We start from the raw sequence: 13,965 nt of genomic DNA, 5'->3' as shown, positions 1-13,965 counted from the left end.
ATAACTGAATTTATTGCATTAGATTATATTCCTACAGCAAATAGTATCAACAAACACAAATAAATTTAACACTCTAAAATAGTTGTCATACTGCAGTGATAGGTACAAGGTTGGTGCCTTGCCTTTTTCCCATCCTGAGAAGCAAATCTTAAAACTTTTTTTTTTCTGAAATGTGTCATTCCAACTTACTTGGGTATTATTAAATGTAAGTGGAATGGATCAAAATAAGTATTTTACACATTACACTACACATATTTCCACTCACTCAGATAGGACTCCAATCATCTAATTAGGACAAATAAGCAATAAGCACTGGCCCTCGTGTAAATCTCACTAAAAAAAGGATTGATTTGACAATGAATGTGTGATATTTGATACTGCAGCATATGTTATGTTGTGTGGATGAGGAATGTGGTCAAACAACTGCAATGGTTTCCTTTTGGTTGGTTTGGTTGGTTCACCTTTCCATTACAACCAACCCTGAAATTAAAAGGGCTAAAACAACCCACGACCTAACAAATGCAATTTGCACATTTTTTCAGGCTGTCCAATATATTCATATTTATCTTCAATATTTAAAATAATTAACATTTAATTGTATCATGGGAATTGCTAAAATATTAGGAATAGTAATAAAAAAAAAGTTATATAAATGAAAAATACAAAGATTTAGGTTTTACTTTGACTTCCATTACCATGTAGTCTAGACTGAAAAACTTCATCTATACAATATGACATGATTTTCCATAGCCAAACAGATATAATGATATGTATCTATTGGGTATTGTAATACTATTTCTCCATGTCACCCATTTTTAGTAATTAAAGTAATAACTTTGTTAATATCTAGAATGAATGTTACATATGTTTATCGTATTACTACAGTATTTAAGTATAAGTAAGCATTTTAATTCATAATACTACACTTGCCACACACAGCAGCAGGCCTAAACTTAACTTACTTAAATTCCATTTATTATTTTTCTGTGAATCTTACCAGCCTGTTCTGTTCAGCTCTTTATAGTCATGTTGATTATATTTAACTATAATATCCAGTGCAATTAATGTAGCAAACATGTACTATTTTGAGCAAACACAAGGTCTTAGCAGCAATCTGTCAGGGGCGAGAGGCTGAGGGATGTAGGAGGACAAGGCAGCCGAGAAGGTCCGACAGAGGAGTGAAAATCACAAGAGAACCAATCGCAGGCACTAATTCAAGCACTAGTAGAGCTCTCAGTTTTAAGCTGCTCTGATAGGAGGGGGAAAGGTAAAGCTCACAAAAGCACTAATACAGGCACTTCATCACATTGTGGTGAGTTCCAGTAAGAGGGATACTGTAGGTGCAGAACAGCTTACAGAGAGAAAGAAAACACATCACAAAGCAGGCTCTAAAAGAAACACATCACACAGGAGGAGGCAGAGCTAAAAGAGAGCAGTCACAGGCCACTAGAGGTTACAATCACAAAAGAATAAAGCTTGGCTCTTCATTAAAACACAGGCAGGCAAAAATCATGTTTATGTTAATTTAGGATGTATGAATGTATTGTTGTATGCCAAATTTTAACTGATATTTTGAGTTGAGAAAACAGGCAGATTACTGCCACATCTCATGATAAAAATCAGAACAGTGAGCTGTTCAACAAATGGTTAATATTGCTGCCTGGAGAGCTGACCAGCTCTGTCCAACTGTTTTTTAATTTCCAAGCCAAGAAAAATAAATAAATTTAAGATGCACCATTCACTTCTAAGATTATGCTGTCAGAGCGCTGGTTAACTGTCTCGGCCAATCACAAGTCATAAAATGGCTGCTAACAGAAACAGAGAGAATGCTGCATCTTCAAGAAAGAAATAAATCACTGAGACGAAGAATCACAAGATTGACATGAACACTCGCAGGCTCAGTGAGTCAATACAATCAGCTAAATACAATCCCACTGACATTAGTTGGCAAAGAGTAAAAGGAAGTAAGGAAGGGGGGGGGACAAGAGAGTCATGCTAGAGGAGGTTGAGCAGGACATTGATGGTGAAACAGCAGAAGAGGTAGATGCAGTAGGTACACAGGAAGGGAGAGTCTAGGGGGTTGTGTGCCACCTGGTGGCAGGTCCACGAGAGTGTGCGGTGGAGGGTACGCAGCGGGATTCCCACGCCCATGGCCAGACGGCAGGGCGCAGCCACCACAGCAAGAGAGGAAAGTGGGGTACCTGAGGGCTGGAGCTCGGCCGAGGGGGCTGCCGCTGCCATCGCCCTTCCGGGGGCATCCACGGTCGCCGTAGGAGTTTGGGGCGCCTGGTTCTCCTGCAAAGGTAGAAAGACAGATGATGTCAACCACAGCAAAGTGTTGGGAGACACAAGTGCTCTTGGAAGGTCAGAGCACAAGAACAAAAGGTCAAAGGATAAAAAAGGTTCCCTCTCAATAGGCCCCTACCTATGCACTGCATTCTGATGATACACCAAACAATGAATTTCTTCATTGTTTGCCAGACAAGCCTGATTTCCACCAGGATTTCAACTAGTAAACAAACATAGGTACCTTAGCAGTGATTGGAGCAGGAGAGGGAGCAGGCCTCTTTCTCTGAGCATAGCCAGACAGACGGTAACAGTAGTGGGGCTTGCAGTAAAATTTCCCTGCAGGATAAAAGAGACAAACAGCCCATAAGCAAATAAATTCAATACATAAATAAATATGTGCACTGCATATTCGGCAGATTTCACCTCACAGAGTCCATAGGCTTCATCTGTTCATCTGTGTCATTTAGAATAATAATAAAAAAAAAAATCATTCTTACTGTCTCAGTTTAGACCCTGAGTGGGTTTTAGTCCCACGGCTAACTCTGAAAAACAGCAACTCTGTCTCAATGAACAATCTGCTGTCTGTCCTTGAGCACAATAAGCACCTCCCAGAGAGGAAAAATATGGAACCATGTGTGGGATCAATGTAATGTAAGGTAATGTCTGAGATCTACACATTAAAAGCCCAAAGGTGTTGAAATTTCATGTGGTTTTAACATCTTTCAAGTTACTCTGGTGGCATACGTTTCGGTTTGTACAAACATGAGACAATCCTGGTGACATTTGGTGCAGTCTATGTGTTTGAGTTCATTCATTTCAGTGTCTCTGGGTTGTGCCCATGAGTGTAGTGGGAGATCGTGGTGTGCATTCTCTGTCTGCATTGGTCTCTTTTTTGACACAACTACTGGAGAGCGCCAAAGTCAAACATTTTCAAATAATTATACAGATGGTAGTTATAATCTCAAGACATGCATGTGTAGGTTAATTGATAACTCTAAATTGCCCGTATTGAATGAATGTGTGAGTGAATGGTTGTCTGTCCTGTCTGTGTCTGTGTTGCCCTCTACTGGCCACTGTACAGGGTGTGCCCTGCCTAAGGCCCGAAGTCACTGGGATAGGTCCAGTCACCCGCGACCCCCTAACGGGGACCAAGCGGTAGAAAATGGATGGATGGATGGATGGTAGTTATAAAATACGTAGACTGTTGTGATACTACTACTTTCTAGCTCACATCTGTTCAGATTGTTTTGGTTGTTTTATTCTGGTGTCGGGATCAGCTCAATTCATTTTGGCTGCAGTTGATGTTTAGGAACTTTATGACAGATGGGATATCAATGGAACAACCAGAAAGAAAAGTTATCTTAATGTTAGTCTTACCATCCTCCACATCAAAGGCATAGGAGGACAGTCGTAGTGTGGTGCCACAGTATTCACACTTAAAGCAGCTGCGATGGAAGAACTTCCCCTCCGCACTCAGCCTCTCCATCACGTACACACGCTTTCGGCAGAAGAAGCACACATCACTGCCGCCAATGTTGACAGGGAACTCTTTTCTGAGAGAGCCCTGTGGAAGGATAGAGCATTGATCAGTTTTTAGAAAAAAATAAAGGAAGCATACGTGAGATGGGAGAGGAGAGGAGAAGCTTAACATAAATGATTTAGTGGACATCAAGCCACAAGCTCACACACCAGGCCACTGTATGCTGGGTATTGAGCTACGTTGTAACCTATTAACAATACCACGACAGAGCTAGTCAATGGTTATTTATCAGTAGGAATGGGGATCATCAAGCAAAAGATCTACAAAACACACCAGTATCCAAAACTGCAGTTACTTGTTGAGCAAACACACACTCTACAGCTAAAGGGAGATGGATCGAGGTTAAACTGTGACAGAAAACAAACACACACAAACATTGTATCAACAACACATCATTGTATAAAACAACACTCTCTGGCAAGTGAGGCTTTTATCTGTGTAGCCACGTGCCTTCTACCCCTGGGACAGCATGCTTACCAAATCCCTCTTTTCAGGTAGGGGCTTAGGATCTTCCTGAGACTTAAGCTGATTGGCTATCTGCTCAGCCAATGAGCTAACTCCGCCTGTGTACATCCTTACATAGTGCTATCAACAGCATTAGGGGGGAAAAAAAGACAAGTGGGACAAACATTAGATGGATGAAAAAGAAAGATAAGATGAAAAACAGCGGGAAGAGGTGGGGAGAGTGTGTAAGGAGATCACTTGGCATAGCAACAAGAGCTTCAACACAGGGGGCGTTCACGAACACTGACAGGAGATTTAGACTTGTCAAAGCAATGTTTCCATGCTTGCTTGATCAAGCGTTCAGATGTGCTGGCAGCCCCACCTAGCTGCAAAACCAAACATAGCTCATAATAAACTGCCCTCAGTCAAACAAATAATCCCACCGTTTATTTACTTGCGAACAAAAAGCATTTTTGGATTCAGGGCATCAAAAAAAGAGTTCAACTATTTCAGCATTTGAAAGACAACAGCTGCGAACAGTGGACCTGTGCTTCTGTAATATCACTGTTCATGAAGACTACTCTAAGTGCTTACACACTCAAGTAAAGCAGTCATGTATTTTTCATTCAAATGCACACACACAGCTAGGCACTCACACTGCACTGTTGTATTACTAATCAAACAATTAATATGAACAAAAGAAAATGCTGGATAACTGGTTTGTTATTATCTGAACTCAGCGAGCAGTCAGCATATGAAACCATCTTTAGTTTAAATCCTGAATTAATCTACACCGGGATTAGGTTTCAATCTATTAAAACTCAAAAAAGCTATCTTATCCTCTATAGGGGAAGAATTGAGGTCACAAACCTAAGCCATGCAAACTATTACTGTGGATGAGATTTGAGCACGCTTTTCTGTGCTGCAGTCCCACTGCATTGCAAAGCATGGGAATTACACTAGATGGGATTTTTGCTGCCAAGCTGCTCTTCCAATCCAAAACAACTACTAGGGACTCCCTTGGCAATATAACTGTGGGAATTATAATTGAGTTCAAGCACACCCCAGCTAAGAATATTTTGACATCTGTTCAGATAGTCACAGTCACAAGGACTGATTACTCACCCACATACTAATCACAACAACCACAGTAAACAAGTAACAAGTTGTAAATGAGTTTCTTAATATTTCTCAACAAGCAGCCAGCTTTTCAAGTAAGTCTCAGGTGAGCTTAAGTTGTGTTAAGCAACTTCTGCAACTAGTCAGTGAGACGTGAGATGATGCAACTTCTAAGTGCAGGTGTAGTGTGTTAGTGTCACCACACTCCATTCTTTCAAGGCGTGAAATTACTACCTGTCTCAAGGTGTCAGATGAGGAGGGGGGAGAATCAGGGGGAGAGTGGGCTCGGGCCAGGTGCCATTGTTCCATAAAAAAACTTGAGGGTTTTTTCTTAGGCTCCACAAAAAGGAGGGAGAGAGGAGAGTAGTTAAAAGTTTTAATAATGTCAATTTAACAATTGAACTATGAACTGAATCAGTAGATTTTTTTTTTTTTTTTTTTAGAACTTTCTGGTTTCACGCTATTTTCTGAAAAAAAAAAATTGCTGAGTAATAGTATGCTACTAATGCTGCTATTTGTAATTTAATCTTTATGTTCTTTATGTTTCTCCTTTCTAATACTAGTCATATCTCTGCAACTTTCCAAATGGCAAATAAAGCCAGTTGTACTTAACTCAAACATTAAAATTAGTCATGTGTTTTCTGTTCCCTCTCGTGTTCTATCCTAACGCGTTAGCCTAAATTGCTAAGTAAGTGTAGGAAGCTAGCACTATTGAAATAAACATTTCTTAGTTCTTATGTTTTTCTTACTTTCATACAGTTTAAAGATGAAATCTTACTAACAGTTGTTAACCGTTTATATCCATATCGCTTTCAGGAATAAAACTTTATAGTCATCGCCTCTGCAGTCAAGGTTAGCCAAGCAAGTCTCCTCTATTCATTTACTACATAAACAGAGACCCTTCTATTGTTTTGTGTCAAAATTTATCCATCACATTCAAAAAACCATAAAAAACCATTTTTCATTCACTAAAGTGAATGAAAAATGTTTTTTATGCAATTTTTTTACTGCTATTACGAGTTCTTATTGACATGCTGCCTACTTGCAATCACTAGTTTAACCTAATGATGTATGGTGACGTACTAAACTAACAGTGCCAACAACCTACTTGGGATATATGGATGATTTTAGTGTCTACTCCTAAAAGGGTAAAGTTGACCGACAGGCTAAGTCTACCAAAAACTTGCTTTATCAACATGTATAAATATTAGCCTGATAATCAGCTTTCTGTGTTAAAAGGGGAATTTCACCTGTAGTCTGGCTGGTTTGCCCTCAAACTGAGAGGCAAGTTGCTCAGCCCTCTCTTGAATACTAAGCACATATAAGGGCATTTGATCATCAGAGTGCAGAGGCCTTGCAGGCTCCTGCAGAGAAATAGATGATTGAATCACAAAAGGGATGTACAAGGAGGAACATGTAGTTATTATCTGCCTTTTTAGTAGTTTCCAAAAACAATCTCCTTTCCAAAAAGCTTGTCATTGTGGTAAAGGCCATAGATGGTTTGTTAGTCATTGTTTTCATAGTTCCAGCTGACAGGCTTACATTACTGCATAAATTAAAGGCTGAGAAACTATGAAAACAATGCCCTGCAGTTAGCAAGGCTATATAGCAGAAATATCTAGCAAAACAACAGTTAAGATAAATAAACTGAACAAGCTTGAGTGAGCCTTCAAGTAAGGTCTTTTTCTCAAAAGTAAAAACTTCCACGAGGTTATTTCTCAGTACAACAGAGGGTGATGTGTTAGAGTCTCAGTCCACAGCACCAACACCTAACCTTTCTGGAGAAGTCAGGAGAGGATAGTGGTGCACCAGGGATCTCAGTCAGGTCGTGGGACAAGTTCCACTGCTCTAAAAAGAAATGGGACGGCTTTTTCTTAGGCTCCAGGGAGAAAAGAGGAATGGTTGGAAGAGGGAATTAGACTAGGATGCTAGAAGAAGAGGATGCTAAGAAATGTACCCAATAAAACTCAATGACGCGACATCGGAAACCATGTCCTCATAAAATGTCTATGCATAGTGTTCACCTTTGGTGGCCTGTCAGGTTTGCCCTTAAACTTGGAGATTAGGCGGTCAGCCCTCTCCTGTATACCAGGTATGTGAATGGGTCCTGGGTCTGTCAGGTGCAGCGGCTTCCACTCCTGCCAAGGAAGCGCTATTGAGACTTGATGATGATTTTGGATGTAGCTTAGATAAAGAAAAGCCTGATTTGGCTGTTTGTTCCATAAAGAAGTCTGTGTACAGCTACTCCAACCGTTATCTCACTAAAAAATGCCAACCACAAACAACAGAGAGAGCAGTGACAAGTTGAACACATATCCATGCAATCACTCATTTACTCTACCCCGTATTTCAGAGGTCTCTCGTAGTATTCGAGTTCCTCTTCGTCTGGACTTTTACGCAAATGCTTGAAGGCAGAAATAAGCAGACATACATACTGTATTAACACTTTGGTCTGCATCAAGTGTAAACAGATTCTTACAAAAGGAGTTCATGACTATTGTGTTAGAGAACAGCTCATTATGCAGAATCTCTGTCAATAAGTGCAATCTACCCAAAGTCTTGTGAGTCTACATTAATTTACAAGCCGTCTCATCCCATCAACATGCCCTTCAGCATGAAAACGAGCAGGTCCTCTGATAATGACACACACTACCCACTCACAGGGAAGCAAACAAGACTGTAACCCTCTGTAGGAAGTTCATTTGGGGAAATGCGTTTTGGTTTTATTTACACTACACACTGCAGAGGTCAAAACTGAGGTACAGCAGACATAATTAGAAAGGATGCTTTTAGAGAACAAAAAGGGGAGTAGGGGTAAGAGGACACTAGATGGGTTTGCCATGGATTTGTGGCAGAGATAGACAGACTCAAACAGACAGAGAGAGCAGACTGTGTGTCACCTCTGAGTGAAGAGAGAGCGAGGAAGTGGAGGAGGAAGAAGGGAGCAGAATGGTTTTCTTTGGGCAGCTCCGAGGGCCCAAGCTGGACAGTTGGTCTGCGCCACTTCTGGCCTTGAGAGATGAGGGGACAGGAACAGCAGATTTAGCAGAAGATGATGAGAATGGTTATGAAAATGATGAGCTATCGCTGAGAGTAAATATGCTTCATACTCCTAATTGCAGTCATTCATATTAGGGTAATACAGTTTAATGCTTTCAAAAGCTTGTAAAACCAAGAGGTGAAAGTGTATCTAAAAATATTTGCGTACACACACGCATAAATTTAGTAATCCATTTGGTTATGGAATTAGTGTGGTGTCCTGACTCACTGGCACGCACACATTTCCATACACATACCCCGCAAAACAGACCACCCGCAAAGTGTATATGGCAAAATAAAACACTTTATAAAGACAGTCCAATGGCTGTCAGCGAGAAATTTCCAAAAGGGGATTTTAAAGCAAAGCACAGAAAAGGCAAAATTATAAAAACAAGGCATGAAGAGAGATTTACTATATGAAAAGAGAGCAAATAAAAGTTTGCCAATATACAAAACTGAGCACTGAATGTAAGAGCGGTTTAAAAAATCTATCCTAAACACTATGTGTAACGAAATATTTAGGATAATCAAGATTATTTCCAGTCTTTACAATTGACTTTCAGCAAATTAAATTTACTCAGCAAGCTATACACATACTGTGCAGTGAGAGGACATTTAAGAACAGCAGTGAATGAAATCACATTAAACAGGAGAGTTTGAAGCTGTAAATGAGTATTTGTGAGGAGAATGCTTAATCTAGTGACAAGACAAAAAAGGCAACAGCTGGTCTTCTACTGAGGCTGGAGGAGTGAATGTAGCACTGCATCTTATTTCTCAGTAAGCAACATTTCTACACACCTACGAGTTGCGGGCTAACAAAACAGCAAGCTTAATTGCTTCTTCCTTAGTGAGGGCAGAAGCATAGCAGGGAACTTTGAAATTGAGCTCTCAGGTCATTTAAAACAGAAAAGGCAAAGGTTTGTTAGGCCTACACACAAAGCTTTTTGGTGAGAAAAAATGAACGTTAACAGCTTTGTTTGTTGCGATCATTTTGTGTTTTAAACATCGCATCTAGGTATTATAACAGGCCAGGCATTTCCTGGCCTGTTATAATGCATGGTCATAAAATGCTGTCATTTTTACAGTTGTATTTTTAACATCAACCCTTCTTACATCTGACTTACCAAACCCACCATTTGATGGGTTGACACTGCCTACAAATGTGAATCCGTTTTCTGCTGACCTGTTTCAATGCAGTTGAAGAATCATGTTTCATTTTATATTTTTTAAACACATAGCTTAAACAGTTGCTGACAAGGTTTTGGAGTCATGAAACCTTCTGAACAACCCCCATATTTCACTAATTGATTTGATTGGGGTTTATTTGGAGTCTTGTATTATATGAGCTCAGGAGGTGTTGTATGGCTTGGTGAAGCTACCTTCCCTTCCCCTTTCTTCTGGATTGGAAGGCCAATCCATTTCCATCTGTAGGGAGGAGAATCTGGACTTAATGGGATGTGAAAGGAGTTGGAGGACTAACAGGCCAGCGTAGCTAACCATACCTGCTCCCCTCTGTTGGGCAGTGTCTGACACTTGATCATTTCTTTGTAGCGAATGCTCAGCTGCTCCTGCTGCTGTGTGCGTCTCTGAACCAGGACAGGAGAAGCAAGGAGGAGAAACCATGATGGTGTCTCTGGTGCACTCTTATGTGTCTCTCACACAAACACACGCACACACAAAGCTGCACAGATATTTGACTGAGAAGTTAAAAACACTAACACAGTTTTGTTAACCACACGACAAGAGCTATGGAGTTAATTCCTCCAAATCGCACACAACAGATCTGCACACTGTCTAGGGAGAAGGTGAGGCACAGACTAGTACAGGTCAACACAAAGCAGCTTTCCCAACTATGACACACCACAGGGACATATGGTTAGATGATCAGTCTAGTTGTTAGTCTCTATGTGGATAAGGTGTGTGTGTGTGTGTGTGTGTGTGTGGGGTCCACTCTTTACCTTTCTCCATGCTGGGACAGGTGCAAGACGCACTGGCTCATTCACAGGGGTTTGAGGCGAGGTAGGGGGCAAAAGGCGATCCAGATTGGGCAGAGACTCTCCCTTTGTGGTCAGATGAAGATGAGAGAGTGACAGTGAGCGTGGGCGGTAAGAGGCCCGAATAACCATGCAAGGAATAGCCGACAGAAGGAAGTGAATCATGAGTGGATGGAGTCACAGTGGTAGGAAAATCTGTGTTCAAAACTAATAAGGAAGTGACAGAGAGTCATAAGAAGATCATGCTGAGAGAGTTGTGCGGTATTTATAATAGCACTTAGAGATATTGAACAGCAAATGTCATGCAGAATGTACATCAATAATAGATGGAAAGAGAAGAAATACACAAACTGTGTGCATAACATATCATTAGCCTTTATATATCATCAAAGCTTCCCCACAAAACTTCAAATTACTCACTATTAAAGTTTTGTACTAATCATACAATCAGCTATTTTCATAGACTTCTGATGGCCAAAGCAAAACACAGAGGTTTTTACATAAAAAAACCCATCAAATCAGAAGCAGCTATTTCAAGACACAAGACACACAGTAACAAGACATTTTCTCAAACAGCAACAGTTGAGAGTCGTCTTTCTCTCCATCAACAATGCTGTCTAGTGTTCCCGTAGCCCACTCCTCCCTCCCACTCTCAGTAGCAAGCAAACCAAAGCTCTGCTAACCAATTCACCCGAGACCTCCAAGCTCAGTCAGCATTGTGAGGCTGCCTACATGACCCAGGAACAATACCCAGCATGACCAATATTAGCATTCTGGACCTCAGCTCATTAATACAGTGGCCTACAGCTCATCAATCATGAGACCAGAGACCCTGTCACACAGCGTGAAATATACATGTTCATCAAAATATTCATTGTAAGGAAAAACAAACCACAATGAGTGTGCAAAAATAATCTGAACTCCTATGACGTCCAGAAAGTCTAAACATCTATTCCCTGTTGCTTAATCTTCCCTTAGTGGAAAGCTTTTTCCATCCACCCAGCTGTAATACCACAACATGAACCATGTGACTTCTTCCATACCTGTCGTTTGAGTCCTGTAGGCTGTGGAGCATTCTCCTCAAACTTGGCGAGCAGCTGGTTGGCCATGACCTTGACTTTGTTGTGATTCCCCACAGCCGAGGAGTCCATTTTTCTCTCCGACAGGATAGCCGGGGCAGATGGCCTATCGTCACGACCTGTCCTGGATACCTCCTCCTGTGAAAAAGTAGAAAAATAGAAAGAATTGTTTGCCTGTTGCTGGCTGTCTGTCTGTCTAGTGGGATTAATTAGTCTGTTCTGGTTGGAAGGGCTGCTCGAACAATAATCACAAACTCAACATCTGAAAACGCTGTCAGAACTACTCACATCTTCAGACTGGCTGGTTTTCCTTCTCTTCCCCAAACCGTCTATATCCTTCTCTTTTTTGTCCTGTTGATGACACATCTTGAGTTATTTTCACTTTTACTATGACAATGAAGTGATGAAGAGCCATTTTTGATGTTTCAAGAAGGATCAATGGTTGCTAACAGGCATTTCTCACTGACCTTCGGATTTCGTTTCCTGGATATTGCTATGCTCTGACCAAGTTTGCTGAGGAAAGAGATGGGAGATTTGGTGCTGGATATCAGTGCTGCCTTCTCCTCAGGACTCAAGTTGTGGTTATCTGAAGAACGAAAAGAATAGATGATTAAGCGCATGAAAAAGCATTTTAAATCCTCTCAGGATTATGGGTAATTATGTTTACAAAGCAGCTGTCAGAAGATGACACTTCTGTAATTACAGACACCTCCCAAAACCAGATTATAGAAGAAGCAGCCCTACTGTATCACCCACTCTCACCTCCAGGTGGCACTGTGTCCTTAAACATCTCATAGAACTGGCTGAGGTACATGACCATAGAGAGTTTGTCTGGCTCTACCACAGAAGACATCTCCTTGCCAGTCATGCAGGGCGAGATGCCAAATTCCCTCTCTGCCACGTCAAAACCCAACTGGTTGTTCTTCTCCTGGTCTCGCTCGTCCAGGGAATCAAAGTCACTGAGTGCAGGAGGAAGAGGGAGAAGGAGACCAAAAGACAAAGGGGGAATGAGATGGGACAGGACAGGGGTGGTGAATGCAAAAAGGTAATGATAAAGCAATAAGAATTCATCTCAGTAATCTTAATCTCTGCTGTTCCTGTAAATGTAACACAAATACACACATACAGGCAACACATTCACTACTCAATTTTGCAGATTTTTGCCATCAAATTAGGTTGTGATTCTTTCTTTTTATTAGTGGAAGGACAAAATTATATTATTATTTGACGGTTGTTAATTTATTTCTGTGTACAAAATTATAGAAAATGTAAAATGTTACTTTTGCACTAGCATTCTCCATTGACTGCCATTTTGAAACCTGAACCAAAGTTAACTTTGCACCATTTTCGTGTATAGTGATGAAGAGGTGATTATATTTCATTTGAAGCCCATCACTGTTTTACACCATATATTGAATATTGTTATAAAGTTCATTTTATATCCCCAAAATCCAATTAAGAGCCATTAAGGTCCACTTGAGGTGTACTATGGATATGATCTTGGCTTAGGTCTTAGTAAGAACAGTATTAACAAATGTTTAAAAAAAACAAAAAGTTGTTCAAAATTGCATTAATTGATTTTTTGGCCACTTGGGGGACAGCAGAAACAACCTATGAACACAACATTGACATGTTGTCACCAAGTGGATATGGCAAATTTATTAGCAAACAGTTGTTTATTTACAAATCCAGCAAACACAGAACAACATTCATTTGGACTCATGTTTCTGGCCACCTGAAGAATCAAAGTCCAACATTCACTCTCCTTTGAGCCCCGTTTTGTTCTCTTAAGGGAAATATCTGGATCTTTAGCTGCTAAATGCTCCACTATGTTCACCAGCTAATCGATAAGTTTGTCTGTCTGCTATCGTGTGGTTGGTTTTTAGAGCTAATTATCTAAAAACCTGCCTGTTGTGGCTGGACACAATGCTATGATAGCGGGGAGAGTCAAACTAAAAACAGTAAATAAAAAAGAAGCTGAAAGACGCTTTAAAAGCTTTGTAGCGCTGAGGGGAACTGCAGAGTCGGGATGGTAATTTTCTGTGGGTTCGTCACTAAGAGTAACCCCTTTCATATTACACAGTCACTTGCAGACATTGCTGATGATTCTTGATTATCTTGCACACCAAATCAGTGGAGCACACACCAAATATCTGTCTCATTTTGTGATGAATCAGCAAAGAAAACAGGGAACAAATCTACATTTTCCGGCCAGCAGCTTTGGGTATAATGATAATAATAAATAATAAATTAACTGACATTGAGCCTTAAACACTAATGAAGAAGCATTTCTGTACAGCAAGCACATGTTGTGGAAAGCATTACTGTAAATGTCATTATACTGCAGCTCAAAATACCATTAACATCGGTCATCAATACATCTCAACTGCACATACAGTCCATTTAAAAGCATTAGCATTAGAACATCACATCAGGCACAGAGTGGATGTTCCACTTAGTC

General features: G+C 40.5%; 1 protein-coding gene across 34 annotated transcripts in view; it reads right to left on the bottom strand.

The window, feature by feature from the left end:
• Positions 1–13,965, bottom strand: part of mical3a (microtubule associated monooxygenase, calponin and LIM domain containing 3a) — an 89,913-nt gene that overhangs the window by 23,893 nt on the left and 52,055 nt on the right. For 16 of the 34 annotated variants that reach the window (XM_044192144.1, XM_044192145.1, XM_044192142.1 and 13 more), the window contains 15 exons: positions 12,267–12,463; positions 11,972–12,090; positions 11,793–11,855; positions 11,469–11,642; positions 10,390–10,491; positions 8,293–8,403; positions 7,734–7,796; positions 7,417–7,530; positions 7,167–7,271; positions 6,643–6,756; positions 5,627–5,728; positions 4,307–4,414; positions 3,667–3,853; positions 2,531–2,625; positions 2,202–2,295 (listed from right to left, as the gene is read on the bottom strand). In XM_044192144.1, coding sequence (XP_044048079.1) covers positions 2,202–2,295; positions 2,531–2,625; positions 3,667–3,853; positions 4,307–4,414; positions 5,627–5,728; positions 6,643–6,756; positions 7,167–7,271; positions 7,417–7,530; positions 7,734–7,796; positions 8,293–8,403; positions 10,390–10,491; positions 11,469–11,642; positions 11,793–11,855; positions 11,972–12,090; positions 12,267–12,463 — 1,748 coding nt within the window. Of the gene's footprint in view, positions 1–2,201; positions 2,296–2,530; positions 2,626–3,666; positions 3,854–4,306; positions 4,415–5,626; positions 5,729–6,642; positions 6,757–7,166; positions 7,272–7,416; positions 7,531–7,635; positions 7,654–7,733; positions 7,797–8,292; positions 8,404–9,763; positions 9,857–9,933; positions 10,018–10,389; positions 10,492–11,468; positions 11,643–11,792; positions 11,856–11,971; positions 12,091–12,266; positions 12,464–13,965 lie in introns of those variants that run through there. The other 18 variants (XM_044192170.1, XM_044192173.1, XM_044192171.1 and 15 more) reach the window with 15 other exon arrangements.

This window comes from Siniperca chuatsi, linkage group LG4 (genome assembly GCF_020085105.1).
Source record: "Siniperca chuatsi isolate FFG_IHB_CAS linkage group LG4, ASM2008510v1, whole genome shotgun sequence".
NCBI classification, from domain to species: Eukaryota; Metazoa; Chordata; class Actinopteri; order Centrarchiformes; family Sinipercidae; genus Siniperca; species Siniperca chuatsi.
The sequence above is the reverse complement of the archived record's forward strand: the minus strand, read 5'-3'. Positions and strand labels throughout refer to the sequence as shown.